The sequence below is a fragment of the Volvox carteri genome (genome assembly GCF_000143455.1).
Source record: "Volvox carteri f. nagariensis unplaced genomic scaffold VOLCAscaffold_34, whole genome shotgun sequence".
NCBI classification, from domain to species: domain Eukaryota; kingdom Viridiplantae; phylum Chlorophyta; class Chlorophyceae; order Chlamydomonadales; family Volvocaceae; genus Volvox; species Volvox carteri.
In genome coordinates, this window is record NW_003307577.1 from 797028 (window position 1) to 810759 (window position 13732).

At 55.3% G+C, this 13732-nt stretch overlaps 3 protein-coding genes across 3 annotated transcripts; 1 reads left to right on the forward strand and 2 right to left on the reverse strand.

The window, feature by feature from the left end:
- Positions 1 to 306: 306 nt before the first annotated feature.
- VOLCADRAFT_105826 (uncharacterized protein) lies at positions 307 to 1699 on the reverse strand. The gene is made up of 5 exons (XM_002953167.1): positions 1506 to 1699; positions 1352 to 1435; positions 1153 to 1260; positions 1010 to 1081; positions 307 to 906 (listed from the first exon to the last, which is right to left on the reverse strand). Exons 1-5 carry the CDS (start codon positions 1608 to 1610, stop codon positions 841 to 843), a joined length of 435 nt encoding a protein of 144 aa, XP_002953213.1. The 5' UTR covers positions 1611 to 1699; the 3' UTR covers positions 307 to 840.
- A 139-nt stretch (positions 1700 to 1838) lies between these two features.
- On the forward strand, positions 1839 to 6326 carry VOLCADRAFT_105827 (uncharacterized protein). Its single transcript, XM_002953093.1, has 8 exons — positions 1839 to 2080; positions 2413 to 2573; positions 3162 to 3274; positions 3586 to 3646; positions 4122 to 4205; positions 4538 to 4723; positions 5089 to 5316; positions 5747 to 6326. The coding sequence occupies exons 1-8, from the start codon at positions 1933 to 1935 to the stop codon at positions 5846 to 5848; spliced, it is 1083 nt and encodes a 360-aa protein (XP_002953139.1). The 5' UTR covers positions 1839 to 1932; the 3' UTR covers positions 5849 to 6326.
- Positions 6327 to 6465: 139 nt separating this feature from the next.
- Positions 6466 to 13514, reverse strand: VOLCADRAFT_93914 (uncharacterized protein; the record flags this gene model as incomplete). The annotated part of the gene is made up of 7 exons (XM_002953168.1): positions 6466 to 6582; positions 6782 to 10313; positions 10605 to 10636; positions 11570 to 11711; positions 12078 to 12175; positions 12454 to 12573; positions 13443 to 13514. 7 exons carry the CDS (start codon positions 13512 to 13514, stop codon positions 6466 to 6468), a joined length of 4113 nt encoding a protein of 1370 aa, XP_002953214.1.
- Positions 13515 to 13732: the final 218 nt, after the last annotated feature.

Sequence of the window (13732 nt, forward strand, 5' to 3'; positions counted from 1 at the left end):
CATGTGAATTGGGCTCTGAATCGATTGGAGTCTGGGAGGGCATCTTGGGAGGATATGACATACCGTAGAGGAGACCGTATAACAAACCTTTTTCAATATCACATTTATACACCTTATGGTTTACATAATCCGGTTGACAATTGTCATAAGGAGCACAAATTTACTACGCCAAGAGTTGCAGCTATTAAGTACATTCAATAGAGCAAATTCCGCTGACAAACGTCATGGGCAAAAAACGATTATACATCACATTGTGCGCAATCGGTTGTAAATTCAAATCTGTTCGCTGGAACGACTTCTGCTCATTCATTCGGAATAGCTTACAAGTGAATAAGGATATTACTCTAAGTGACGGAAGTGGGACAGATGACAAGGTATCCACCGTAGTTAGTAAAAATATCACCGTACATACTTCGGAGCGATCTAAAAATGATTTCTTTCTAGCTTTTCTATTTCCAATTTTTTTTCTATTTCCTTCCTTGTTTCTCTGTAATATAATTAGGCAAGAGTCAGTATCCGTAACCAGTTACATGCATCAGTCCGCCACAACAAATATAGTCGTGTACTTATGTACTTCCCTCCTCATCGTACTCAGTTCAGCAAAAAGAATCAATCACGTCGTAGCTCAATAAAATTATGGCGCAGCCCAGAGGCGCGAATTACCTGCTCATCACCACCGAATTTGGGGTATGATCGTCCCCGCAGTCTAAGCTTTCCAGTGCAATTTGTCACTGGTTTCGCCTCCGCACGGGGAAATGATACAACGAATACAATACATGCTTTAAAACTCCATCACAACTCAGCCCGTCATGCCACCTTATCACTGCTTGCTGATAAATTTCACTCCGAACCGGTAACCTTCTTGCTCAGCTCGCCAATATCCTTGAGCAGCTCCTCACGGCTTGACTGCAGGACAAGTGATAAACCAAGCAGCGGCTCAAGTCCCGCTACCATCACAAGAAAGCCAACCAGTAAATAACAACGCAGAACACAGACTCCACAAACTAACCTTGAACAGCAGGTAGCGGTACGTGAACCAGGCCGAGTAGCCGAGTCCAACCAGCTCCATCAATTTCGGCAACTGCATAAGCAAGAGACCAACATCTGATTTCAAAAATTCAACAAGAAAACCCATTAATATCAAACACTTACCAAAGGCACTGCGTTGATAGCGTTCACAATAGTGCTGCTTAGCCAAAGGGCAACCACAGCACCCGCAGCGTATGCGGCGACAGCGCCCTTATTGTCGACAGCATCCCACTGTGGAGCAACACAACCGTCAGAATTCGGAAAGCCATGGGCGTCCAAAGTATCGGGGGACAAGGTCGCATCAGGCCCCTACGGAACGCACTTTCTCCTGGAGGTCCTTCAGAACCTTCTCAGAGTCAAAGCTTGGTGCCGAGGTAGTAGTCTCCTCAGCGCGCACAACGAGCCTCTGCAAAGAGCTTGCCTCAGTGGTCAGTTCCCGCGCGCACAGACCGCACCATCGCTCAAGATTGCCTCACCTGGGAGCGGCCAACAGACGGACGCACAGCGCGTGGACCCGAAGCAACACTCCGTCGGCCAGTGGCCTTGCAGACGGACAGCGAAGGCTTAGCAGCGAGCATCATTGTTCCGAGTTCGAACAGGGAAGGATCAGCGACAAAATAGTCCACCTGACACTATTGCGAAACTACTGTAACGTTGATAGTAAGTGAAACTCACTGTATATGTATCAAGTCAAAGCGCGCGCTTATACGTTCGAGACCGAGGGTCCCCGTCCGTTCACGACAAATCTTTCCGTACGGGGGATTGTTTCCTTCCGCCTGAGAACCGCACGGAAAGCGCACTTGCTTTGGAACAAAAGGCGTAGTGAAATTCTCTTTGGCTTCCGACGTAACGCTTCATTCTCAAATTACTTTCCGACAGAAGTCGCTCTTGCACGTATCTGCCATGCGGCACGTAGCGTTCAAATCTGCGGGGTCTCATCGTCGGTGTGCTGCTCCTGCAAAGGCTGGCAGCAGCCGTGCTCGTGCGGCAGTGGTGGTTTGCAGCCTCGCACGCGAACAGGTCCTTGGCAGGCGTCAACTCCTGGGCACAGGTGACAACCTATGATGCTTTCGTGGTTGCTTCCTAAAATTGCGATAGATCCTTATGGTGCAATGCTCCTCGGCTTGCGAGATGCCAGCAATTGTCGCTGTCCTACACTTTCATGATCAGTTGGCGTTTGAAAGCCACAGAAATTTTGCGCGTTACCTTTACAGGCGGCTTTAGTCACGTTGTGATTTCCTTGAATTTGTCTTTATTTGGGAGATTGTTTGTGGCTGGATGGCGCAGCATCCCCAACCTAACGCTCCAATCGCAACAACTGACGCCAACCGCCCAAACGGTCCTCTTGGCCCTCTTCTCCCGTCTTCGCCCCATGTGCACCAGGCGCTGTTGTTCTGGCTGCCGGTACAACTCCGCTCCTGATTCCTCAGCCCGTTGTCGCGGGTCCGCTGCCACAGGCGCTTGTGCCGGTGGACCAGCTTGGGCTGCTGCAGAAGCAGGCCCAACTCAAAGACTTCCGCTTGCGGGCTGAGGCCGCGATCAAGGTTAGATCAAATTCGGCATGCATCTCTCCATAGTTGCAATCAATCACAGCATCCTTTTCATGGCGACGGTCTTTCTTTAATGTTGAAGAGCAGTGTTAGTGGAACACTTGATCGCCTGCAACTTGACGGTTTGGGTTTTCGGCTCGCGTTCTCAATCACACTCCAAGTTTGGCATCGCTGGCCCCGCCCACCGGCTTTTACACTCCTGCTCGGGGTACAATGTGGTAAAGGCGCCTGTCAATGATGGAAGTGTTAAAATAACAGGGACAGAAGAATGCCCGCAGACGCAAGCACATGTTTAATGCATACTCAACATTTCCGCACCTAGTTGACATCTTGGGTTGCCACATATTACCCTTGCCCCGGTACCCGTGTCAGTTCATGCTGTCTGCCCCGCAGGGTATCTCCTCAAATCTCACTTGAGACTCACAAAATCCGGACACTCCCTAAACCCAGGGAGTTGCCCACATCTTTTTGCACACTGTGCACCGGAAAAGCTATGGATGTTGCCTTTTTCGCTGTTTTCCATGCGGCAAACATCCTGATTGTGCATTAATGACCTTCCTCGAAACGAACCGATCCTTGCAGGAGGTACTGGGTGCAGCTGATGCGTCGGCATGTATGCGCCTCGTATTGCACGACGCTGCCACGTATGATGCGGCAACTAAGACTGGTGGCCTGGACGGCTCGATTGTGCTGCCGTAAGTGTCATACGTGGCCACCAGCTATGTTTGAGCAGCCGTGCTTTTGCACTGAGAACATGCGCACATTCGCTGCGCCTTTCGAATGCAATTGCTGTCACAAGGAGAGATGGAAAGGGTGGCTTTGGTCCATCTATCCTCGGAATATCGGTTGTGCGTTGGCTTTGCGAGGCTCTTAGGTGCTGCAACGAAATTTCCCCTGTTTTAATCCCAACTGCAGTTACGTTCGCATTCGTTTAATGTTTCAGTTCGTTCGCCTCAATTCTCCCGGACTTGCGTGTTCATGAACCTCGCCTTGGCTTCCATTTCAGGGAGGAGCTGTCTCGCCCGGAGAACGCTGGGCTGGATGTGATTGTGGACAAGCTGGCGCAGGTAGGATGGGCGACCGGGCTGCTTGCTTTGACTGGCCTAGTTGTTGCCAGTAGAGCTCGTGCTGATCACGTGCTCTTCCTGGCAAATGAGATTTGGGGACAGCCGACTCGACCTAAACTACAGGAGCTCACACTACATGCATTTTTTCTTGACCCCATAAAGCCTTGAGGCCACGAAGAGGCTATGAAATCAGGCGCTGGGCAATGTCTGATATTGGTGGTGACGTAGGTCTTATATATTGTTGGCAAGGAGCTGAGGGGCAGACAATTCCGGCGGAAATGCTCATCGACGATGTTCAGGAAACCTCCTTGCGTCACCATGAAAACTACCCATATCCCAGCCCTCACACGCGCATGCAATACTCCTGCGTCTCCTGTTAGCCCGTGTAATTTGAATGTACCATGGCTGAAGAGTGCTCTGCACTTGTGCAACGTCACCCTTCAATGGCCCCAACAACCGTACTGTACTGCCGCAGGCCAAGGCGAAGATTGACGCTGGGGGTGCTGAGGACGGCTCCGGACCCATCAGCTGGGCTGATCTGATTGTGCTGGCGGCCAAGGTAGGTGTTGTCATTGTGTGGAAGGATGGGAATTCGTGCAACAGCCAAAAAAAGCTGCGTCCCGCAAGAGTTCAGCATCAGGGAATTGCAGGTGGGCGGTTGAAGTATGAAAACTTAGGACCAAGATGAGTGAAACAGCCCTTGATGGCGCATGAGACGTGTCCTGAAAGGGGCTAACAAGGACTCGCTGGCGCACTTGATGATGAGATGGATGTGCAACCTACTCAGTCTATGCAGTGCATACGCAGTTCCAAGTTCCACACTACAGCAGGGCGCATCCACACTCCGTAATCCTCCTTACACCCTCGAAATCCATGCCTCTACCTCAACAGGTGACCACCCAGGCACAGTGGGCCTCAATCAAGCGCTCCCGCGCCCAGATTGCCAGCGGTGGTGACGTCATCGCTGGGCCCGCATTTGGCGCCGCGTGGCCGGTGCGCCTGGGTCGCACGGATTCCACTGTACCGGGCCCCGCGGGCCGCATCCCGTCCGCGGACGCGTCCGTGGGTGATATCAAGGTACAGAAACAATTGAGATTTGCTGCCCTCCTAGCGCATTTCGTGGAATTTAACCCTGACCCTGTCTGGCTCTGGCTTGGCTCAGTTACCTGTTTGCGGCTGACACAGCCGGTTGGCAGGACCCAATTCATCTGCGGCTCATCCAGAAGGATGTCTATTCACTGCATCACCAACGAACGCCTCTCGCGCGCGCATTCATTTAAGACTATCGGATATAGCTTGATTGAGATAACGTAAGCCATCTGATAAGAATAAGAGAGGCCGTTCTGGCTGGACATAGCAGTAACCTCAGCCCGTCCAAACTGATTTTACTTGGCCGGACATGTCATCAATCCAATCTGCCCTAAATCCATTCCATATGCCAGAGCTTTATGGAGAAGCTTGGTGTGGCGCCAGGCTCCAATGTGGGCAGCGGTCTCTTCTCCGCCAAGCCGCCGTTCTGGGAGCGTCCCACGCTGGTGTTGTGGACTGCTGCTGCCGCCGACCCGGCGGCTGAGGAGGAGCGCTTCGTTGCACAGGACCCGGCGGCGTTCAAGGGCTATAAGCAGAACTACGACCGCTCGCGGAAGACAGTTACGCGGACGGACTACGAGGTAATTGCTGGTGCAGGGGGACTTGGCTGTCGGTATGTGAGATGGATATTATGGGCATGATTATCGTAGCCGTGTGGCAATGCTGGCATGCCGCACCGTCTGCAGCAATCAACTGGGCAGACAGCAGCGAAGAGATAAGATGGAAAGCAGTCGGGCGTTCGACAGTGCAGCTGGATTGGTCGGTGTGGGTTGCAGAATGCGTAGCCGTCGTCGTTTCATGAATTAGGCCAAAGGTTTTCGGCAGGTGACCTCGTGCGGCATGATCATTCCACAGTGTACCCCGACGGCGACGGTGGCGAATGCTGACAGCCTGGTATCTGGCCGTTGCACCCGTTGATGGCTTTGGACGCATCCCCATTGGCTTGTCGCACATGCATGTTGCCAGGATATTTTCCGGTAATGTATTTCGCCCTGTTGCTTACGTTTGTAGGTTGATTTCATCGACTACTTCACGCTGCTGACCAACTTGGGAGCCTCTTTCAAGAAGGATGCTTACTTGCACCCGGAGGCTGTGGTGGCCGTGAAGTTCTAAGCTTCAGTTAGTAGCCATAGACGGGACGGGTAGAACAAAGCAGGCTCATGACAGTCGGCGAGCACGAAGAATTTTGAGGAGCGGAGGGTGAGCAAGTATTCTTGCTGCCTCACGAGTGAACTTGCGGTGGGACAGTAGAGAGCGAGCGAAGTGGAGTTATGTCATAGTTGGATCCGGGGCTTTCGACCGGTAGCAGCGACGTGCACTTTTTCCTGGGGGTTTGGATCCATGACGCTTGCAGTTTTCTTTTTGCTGTCACATTGTCGTGCGACATGTGTGCTGGTCCGTCCTGGTTTCCTGGGCGAGCATTGTTTAAGCTGGTTGGGGTGGCGTTAGGCAGGCTGTTAGTAGAGGCAGTAGAACGAACACCAAGTAACCAGGTGTCAGCTTGCTGTCATTCCTAGCTTTTAAATTAGCTACACTAATATATAACATCGTTTTACATTTTACATTGACGAATGTAAATCAATAATACCTCTTCTGCACCATTAAATAATAATATTATTAATATATCCGCGTGACACGAAATATACATAACTGACAGCCCCTGCTGGAGTAGCACAGAACAGAATGATAACCGGATGCTACTAAAGATTCGCTCTTGCTCTTGATCCGCTTTATAGTCGGAGTTGTCTTACTGCATAGTCAATGATGTGCATGTGGGTCCGGAAACGGCGGCTGCTGCGAATTACTATGGCCGCGTGGGCATGATAATGGCGTGTGTCCACGTCTACCTGGTTGGGATAGGGTTTGGAAACCGTGGTGTGGGGTTGTTAGCGAAATGTACGCAACGTCCCCTACCAACCCCCGTGATCGCATATCCCACCCTTCCCTAACGACTGCTGCCCTCTTCCTTCACTCTAAGGAGATCTAGAAGACTAATAATGCCTGCAGCTGAAATCCCAAGAACTGCCAAAACAGAAATTCACCCACCTTGTGCCACTCCAGCTGATTCAGATTGGCAATCATTTCGGACAGCAATGCCGCGGGGTCGTGGGACCGCGACGAGGGGCTGCGTTCCGCAACCTCGCGGTGCAACGGTTGAATCTTCGCTTTTTCCTCGGCTCCTCGCGGCTCATCAAGACCGCGGCAAGAAGCACGGTCCCCGTTCTGTGGTCTTAGTGCAGGTGCTGGCACCGCGGCCGCACGTTTAACCGCTGTCAGAACCTCCGACCCAATCTGCTCTGCTTGCTCCGCATGCCGAGGCTCCGCTGTCTGCTGGTGCTGCTGAGCTGCTTCTTGCTGCGTCTCTTCTTGCTCTTGCGGTCCCTGTCGTTGCTGATGATGATGACGGTGGTGAGGCAACAGCGGCATGGGCTGACGATTTGCATGAGCAGCAGCAGTACCAGCGGCGGCAGCATTGCTCAATTCATTCGGTAGCGAAACCACAAAGCCGCTGCGGGCGCCATCGCCGTTGCAGGCGACGATGACAGCGCTGTCACTGGCGCTGCCGCCACGCATCGCAGCGTGTTGCGTCGCCATTGTCGTTTCGCTGCAAGCGGCCGCGGTGTAGCTGATGTCGGCAATAGCAGAGTCAGTGCCTGAGGTGCCCGTACCGGCGGCGCCAGCGACATCCTGACGCGACACAATTGCCTGGAAGATCGAGCGCACCATGTAACTGATGACACCCTGCCCTGCAACCGCATCTGACGACGCCTTGGCCGCCGCTTCCCCAGCTTCCGGCGTCGGTGTCCCGTCTAGATGCCAGGCCGCAGCGTTGGTCTCCTCTCCGAGAAGCTGCACCTGCGCCTCCGCCAATGGAACGTTGCAGCCGTCATACCGTTGTACCACCGACGTGACGATGGACCGGACCAAAACTCTCACGTCTGCACTCGTTTCCCCGCAGTCTGTTGCCGCTTTTACTACAGGTGCTGCCGTCGCCATTGCCGCCGCAACTGCTGTTATTGACTTTGTTGCCATTGGCGCTCCGGAACCAGTTATCATGCACGCTGTGGTCACGATCCCGCCTTGAAAGGTCGCTGCTGCTATCGGTGCAGGCATCAGCTGTGCCGAGTCTGCGATTACTGCAGCCGGCCCCCCCTCCGGCGTCCCCAAACCGGCATCCTCCGTCCGTTTCGAAGCAGAGGAACTTGTCTCGTGAGTCATCGGGTCGCCAGCAGCTGCCGGCTCCGAAAGGTGGACCAACTCTCCCGTAGCTACCAGCTCCGAAACCTGAAAGGTCTGATCCCCACAAGCGATGACTGAACGCTTTACCGGATCGTTCTCAGTTATTTCTATAGATGGGGCCTTATCGTCCCGTATGACGGCCGTACCTGGCTGCGTCCGGGACGAACAACCTGAATGAGACGCGCTTGCAGCGGAGAACGAAGAGCAGCTCTCAGAAGCGCGGTCTACTTCCAGGCTGTACACCAACCGAGAGACAGACGGCGAACCCGATGGCAACATTGTTTCTGGCTGCAGGCTTCTGCATCCATCCTCCTCACCTAACGCTCCTTCGGCTTGCCGGAGCAAGCTTGCCATCGACGCAATCGTGGTGGCCGTAGTGGATGCCTCTGGAAAGGGCTGAGCCCCTTCAGGTCGGCATGGCAACCTTTGCTGCTGGGGCGACAGCGACAGCGGCGATGCTGGCAATGGCAATGGCGGCGCTGCCTCCGTTAGGCTCACGAGCAGCTCAGTCGGCACGGTTAGCTCTCCGCCACCACATGATGATCCACTGACGCCGACGCCCGTGTTGCCGTCACCGCTGCCATCCTCGACACAAAAGCTGCTGGGCATGGCCGCTACTGCCGGCGGCGCCGGTGGCGTCGCTGTGCCGCTGTCGCCGCCCTGCCTCCCATCTGGTGTTGCTTCCGCTGCCTCCGGGGTTACCGCGGCGGCAGAGCGCCTCACCCTCACGTCCCAGCTACGGTCCGGTCTCACCGTAAGCAGCACGGCGTAATGATGTATCCATATCGCCGCAAGCCACGCCACCATGCACAGCCACAGGGACAGCAACACTGGCAGTAGCGCCACAAACAAGCCCAACCGGACGCGGCTAGCCAGCCTATCGTCCTGGCTACTGTCGCTGCCGTCGTCGCCGCCGCCAAACCAGTTGCCAAGGCCGCCATTGCGCGCAGCGGTCGTCGTCTGGATCGCAGCGGAGGATGACCGGCTATAGCGTAGCGACGGTAAGGTCACAGATGGCAACGGTGCACCAAACTGGTTGTCGTACAAGTGGCTGCGCCGTGTGTGGCTTCGGAGGAGTGAAGTGGCGCCACAACCGTCATTGGACACCGTACTGTCAGCGATGCCGCCACCCATACCTCCGAGGCTGTTGTTTCCGTGTGTAAAGGAGGAATATAATGTCGCTGCCCACCAACTCTTACGCGACTGGGGCCCATTCCTAACTCCCATAGCTGGCACCCTTCGCGTAGACCCTGCACTGGCAGCGGCCATGTGAGAGGCCTGACGCTGGGCACTGCAACTGCCGCCACCCCTGCAGCTGCTGCTGCCGTCGCAGCCGTACGCGCTGCCGGTGGCGTGGCGCACTTTCGGCAACGGCGAGCTGGCAGAGCGATGCATGCCCGATGATGTCCCTACTGCCTCAGCCGCGGTCACTGCTGAAGGCAGCCGGCGGCCACAGCAGTACGGTAAGGGACAAGCAGCCTGCCCGGCTGCGGCGCCGCCGGATGCAGCGGGAGGCCCAGCTGGCGCGGGGTATGGCGTCACGATGCACGGATATGCGGAGCTGATAGGAAGCGGAATAATAGCTGCCGTGGGTTGGCCGACGGCGCTGGCGGCGGCACCGTAGGTGGCAACGGCGGCGTCCCCGTAGCAGCAGCCGCGCCGCACGCCAGCCACACAGCATCCTTTCCCGGAACAGCAGCCCTCGCCCAGGCCGTGCCTGCGGGCACGGGCGCGCGCACCAGCACCAGCGCCGCCGCCGCTACGGAACAGCAGCGCCGCCATGCCCAATCCGAAACGCAGCACTGAGGTGAATCCTGGCAGGCTGCTGCTCCAGCCCCTTAGCAAACCGCCAGCGCCTGCGCCCACACCGTCCCCGTCGGTGTCTCCATCGTCCAAGTCCAAGCCCAAGCCATCAAAAGCGTCCGAATCTGTGCCTCCGCCTTCGTCCTCCTCCCCTTCCATTCCTTCATGGCCTTCCACCTCCACTAACGATGGAACTGCCGACGAAAATGTGGGACCCTGAACATTCTTGCATCTGCAGCGACCGCATCCTGGCCAGCCGCCGCTGCCGCGGTCTCCACCGTCCCCCGTGCGATGCGGCGAGAGCGCGGAAGGCGCTGCTGCCGCGCCGCCGGGAAAGTACGGGTTGACGGCCGTGATGGCAGCGGTTGTGTACGGCACGGTACGGTCGCTGCGAATGTCGGCTAGTAGTACGCGCTTGCTAAAGGCGGCTAGCGCAGCATGGAAGGCGCAGTCGGGGCGGGCCATGGCGGCAAGCAGGGGCAGACCCTCGGGCTCCAGCCAGCGATCCGCTAGCAGAAGTTGGCGGCCAGTCCGACTGTGGAGTTGCGTTGGCAATTTTACGAGTGAGAAAGCGAGGAAAGCGCAGAAGACAGCAGAATCAAGTCGAGAAGAACGAAGAGAAGCCAAGACTGCAGAAGCCCATTGAGAACAACATTTTTTAGGAGGTGTGGTGTTGGCCATTGGCAAACGGTCGCTCCTTGACAGCCGCGGAAACCCCGCCACCGGGAAGTAACTCGCCCCATCGGCATTTTCTTCCTCGGCGACGCCATCGCTGTCGTTACCATAGCTGCAGCCGTGTCTGGACCTGCCAACAGCGCGACCCTACCTGAGAGTCCAGGGAAGGATGCTGTTGTAGGCCTGCAGGGCATATCACAGCAAACAGTTTTAACGTGAGGTAGCAAAGGAAAATGGCGTAGTGCGAAGGGCATGACGAGATGGGGAAGTGGGCCACGCAGAAGACTGCCTCTTCATACCCCCCACCACGAGGACGCAAGGATTGCCCTTCCAAGCCCCCGAGCGCGCCCATATGCGACCAGGGTACACAAATGCACAACACAATTGGACGACGTGGTGAGCAGCGCAACATGTAAGAACATTGCGATGTGGGCCATGATGCACATGTCGTTCCGTTAGGCAAGCTGCCGTCTTTATAGCTCAGGCAGAGAGCTGTATGTGTTCTCTAAACCCCTCCTCCTCTTCAAGTGTAACAATAGTGTGTCAAGGTTGCTACTTGAAACGAGCCAGTCACAACTGCAATGGCAATTGTACAATGCAGCAGGTTATGAGCCCTGATGAATAGTCGGGAGATCTAAAATGGCCACCAGGTTAAGATCGCCTATCCGATAAGCTGCTGTCCGTAAGCTGTCCTTACATGGAACTGTTTTACGTGGCTGGTTCCTGGCTCGATAGTGGTCACATTTCTCTAGGGAAGTGGTAGCAGCTTATCCATTCACAATGGTGAGAAGATGACATCATAGGAAGGGAGTGCATCTACGATACATACCACGGCGACAGACAAGCTATGTCGGCTTCCTCAAAGCCGGAAAAAGGGTGGGGCCCCTCTGCATCCGTACAGGCCGGTAGCTAGGGTGGCACATGTGACTATTGATGGTTAGTGTCAACGTGGTGGGAGCTGTGCTTGTTGCAAGAGTATTTGCGAAGCGTTGAAAACATGGTGAACCCTCCTCCTTCACTTTTCTGACACTCGAAAGACTCCGGCCCACACACGTACCCCAACTAAAAGCCCTCTCACCCCGCAACCTCCCGTCCACCAGCTCCCCCTAAACCCACCAGCTGCGACATACTGCTTGGGTGCTCCCAACAACCCAGGTGTGGTGTGGCGATGGTAAGGAAGTTGACTGGAGCTATCGCAGAGAAGAAGCCACTAGCCAGCAGCTTGCCCACGGCGTAGCGTGCGATGAGACCGCCAAATCTATCAAGAGTAATTTGTCGAGCAAGTGATGGCAGGGAGGAGGCAGAAGAGGTGATCAGTGGAAGGGGCAATCAGAATAAAGCAGGCCCTGAAGAAAGGGTACGGGGGGAAGGCAACTCTGGAACGAGACAAGACCGAGATAACGAGTGTAGTGGTTTTACTTGGTACTGAAAAATATGAGGGCCCTCCCATTAAGTAGGAATAGAGGGCTGGCGGGCAGGACACAGGAACCCAAAAGAGGGATATAGAGATGTGGGAGAAACGCGCAGCTAGGTATGTAGGTGGGCAGGGAGATATGCGGTCGCTTCTTCCCAATCCAAGCCAGCCCAACCACTTACAAGCAGGCCCCTCGGGCCAGCCACTTACGAGTAAGCTGCGAAACTGATGTGGGTCACCCGGATTCCTCCAGCCGCCAGCCGTTGCACGTGGGACACCACCTCAGCAGCCAGGCGGTCCCCGCATACCTGCGGTGGCGAGTGCGGTCGTACGAGATCATGTGCTATGCTACTTCTTTGTCTGTGTCATAAGCCAGGGACGGCGATGAGCGGCGATGATAGCTCATGCAGTGGTGCGTTTCATCTCATATATGCACCTTGCCTTCAGCAGCCCGTCTTCCTCGCACCCTCTGCCCCCTCCGTGTGCTCGCGTCCGAGTAACGCCTGGGTTCGTTTTCCTTTCCTGGGCTCCCCTCCCTCCCTCCCTCCCTTCCGGCCGCCCCCATCTTTCTCAGTGCTGCTCTCACATCGGCTCCGTCGAAAGTGCACCTCGCCGAGTTGCTCCTCGCGTTGAGAGTCAACCAGCCATTGTGTTGCAGGTACTGCTCCAGGAAGGACACGTCCTCGGGGCTGCCCCACAGGCCGTGCTGTGGGGGGGTAAAAGTGGGTGGGCGGCGGTGGCTGTGACAGGAGCGGGAGGCAGCTCCTTGCAGCGGTCACGCACACGTTCCAAATCGTCCTTGACCGATAACCAGTGGTTGTATGTAGTGCATCTGGAGATGTTCTTGACACAGCATTGTGTCAATGGCGATGCGACGTGAGGGTCGCTACGCGGCCAAGGTGGTGGGCGATCTGATGAGTAGATGTGAGGAGGTTTCGGCTGGTTGAGTCGTTGTCCTCGCCACTGGGAAGGGCGCAGTAATTTTAGGATGTTTCGAATGCAATAATCCGTTCTGCGGATGAGCGTCACCCAATCCTTTGAAAAGGGTTGGCAGGAGCGAGGATACAGCGCTGAAGCGAAAGGCTGCATGCTGCACATGGAGCAAATCGCATGATGTGGGCTGACCCAAATCAAAAAACTGACACCGAAAGACGTTGCGTGGGATCCCCCTAAAAGGCGGAGGAAGCTTCGGTGGCCTTGGAAGGGTTTGAAGCTGGGTGTCGTTCTGGGTCTCATGGGGTTCTTGAGGCTGTGTTGTAACCCAGGTGTCACGTGGCCGGCAGCAGGACGATGTTGTGTTTTGAAGCGGATCACTGCTATGAGTTAACAAAGCTTACGACTCGCCGACAGCTCAGGTGCATGTTAACGTGGCTGCGAAACGGAGGTCAACGAAACCGCCTACAATCCCTCGTGCCTGAACCGCTGGTAAATAGGCAGATTCTTGAGACGTCTCGAATATGACGGTGGAAAAGCGAAGCTACTGTCTTGTGCCGGTGCAGCGCTCGGAAAAGTCGTCCCAAAACCTTAGCGCCTGCAGACGCCCAAGCAGGAAAAACCTAATACCTAATTGCGCACCTGACAAACGAAGAGGTGGGCGCCGTTGGGAGCATCCTGCGGTTCAGGAGGTGGTTCCCACCACCTATCCATGTGAAGTCGCGTCCGAGTCCGAAGGAGAGTCAATCAATCCACTTGCCTCTGGCAAAAACTGCTTTCCTAACACATGCTACACTTGGGATCGGTTGTCTCGCTGTGTGTGTTCAGCCTGACGCATGCGGCCAATGCTTTCGATATGACAGTTGTTAACGTGTCGTTGGGAGGGTGGGCGTGCGGAAGCCCAATTTTTTGGTTGAGATAACATCAATTAT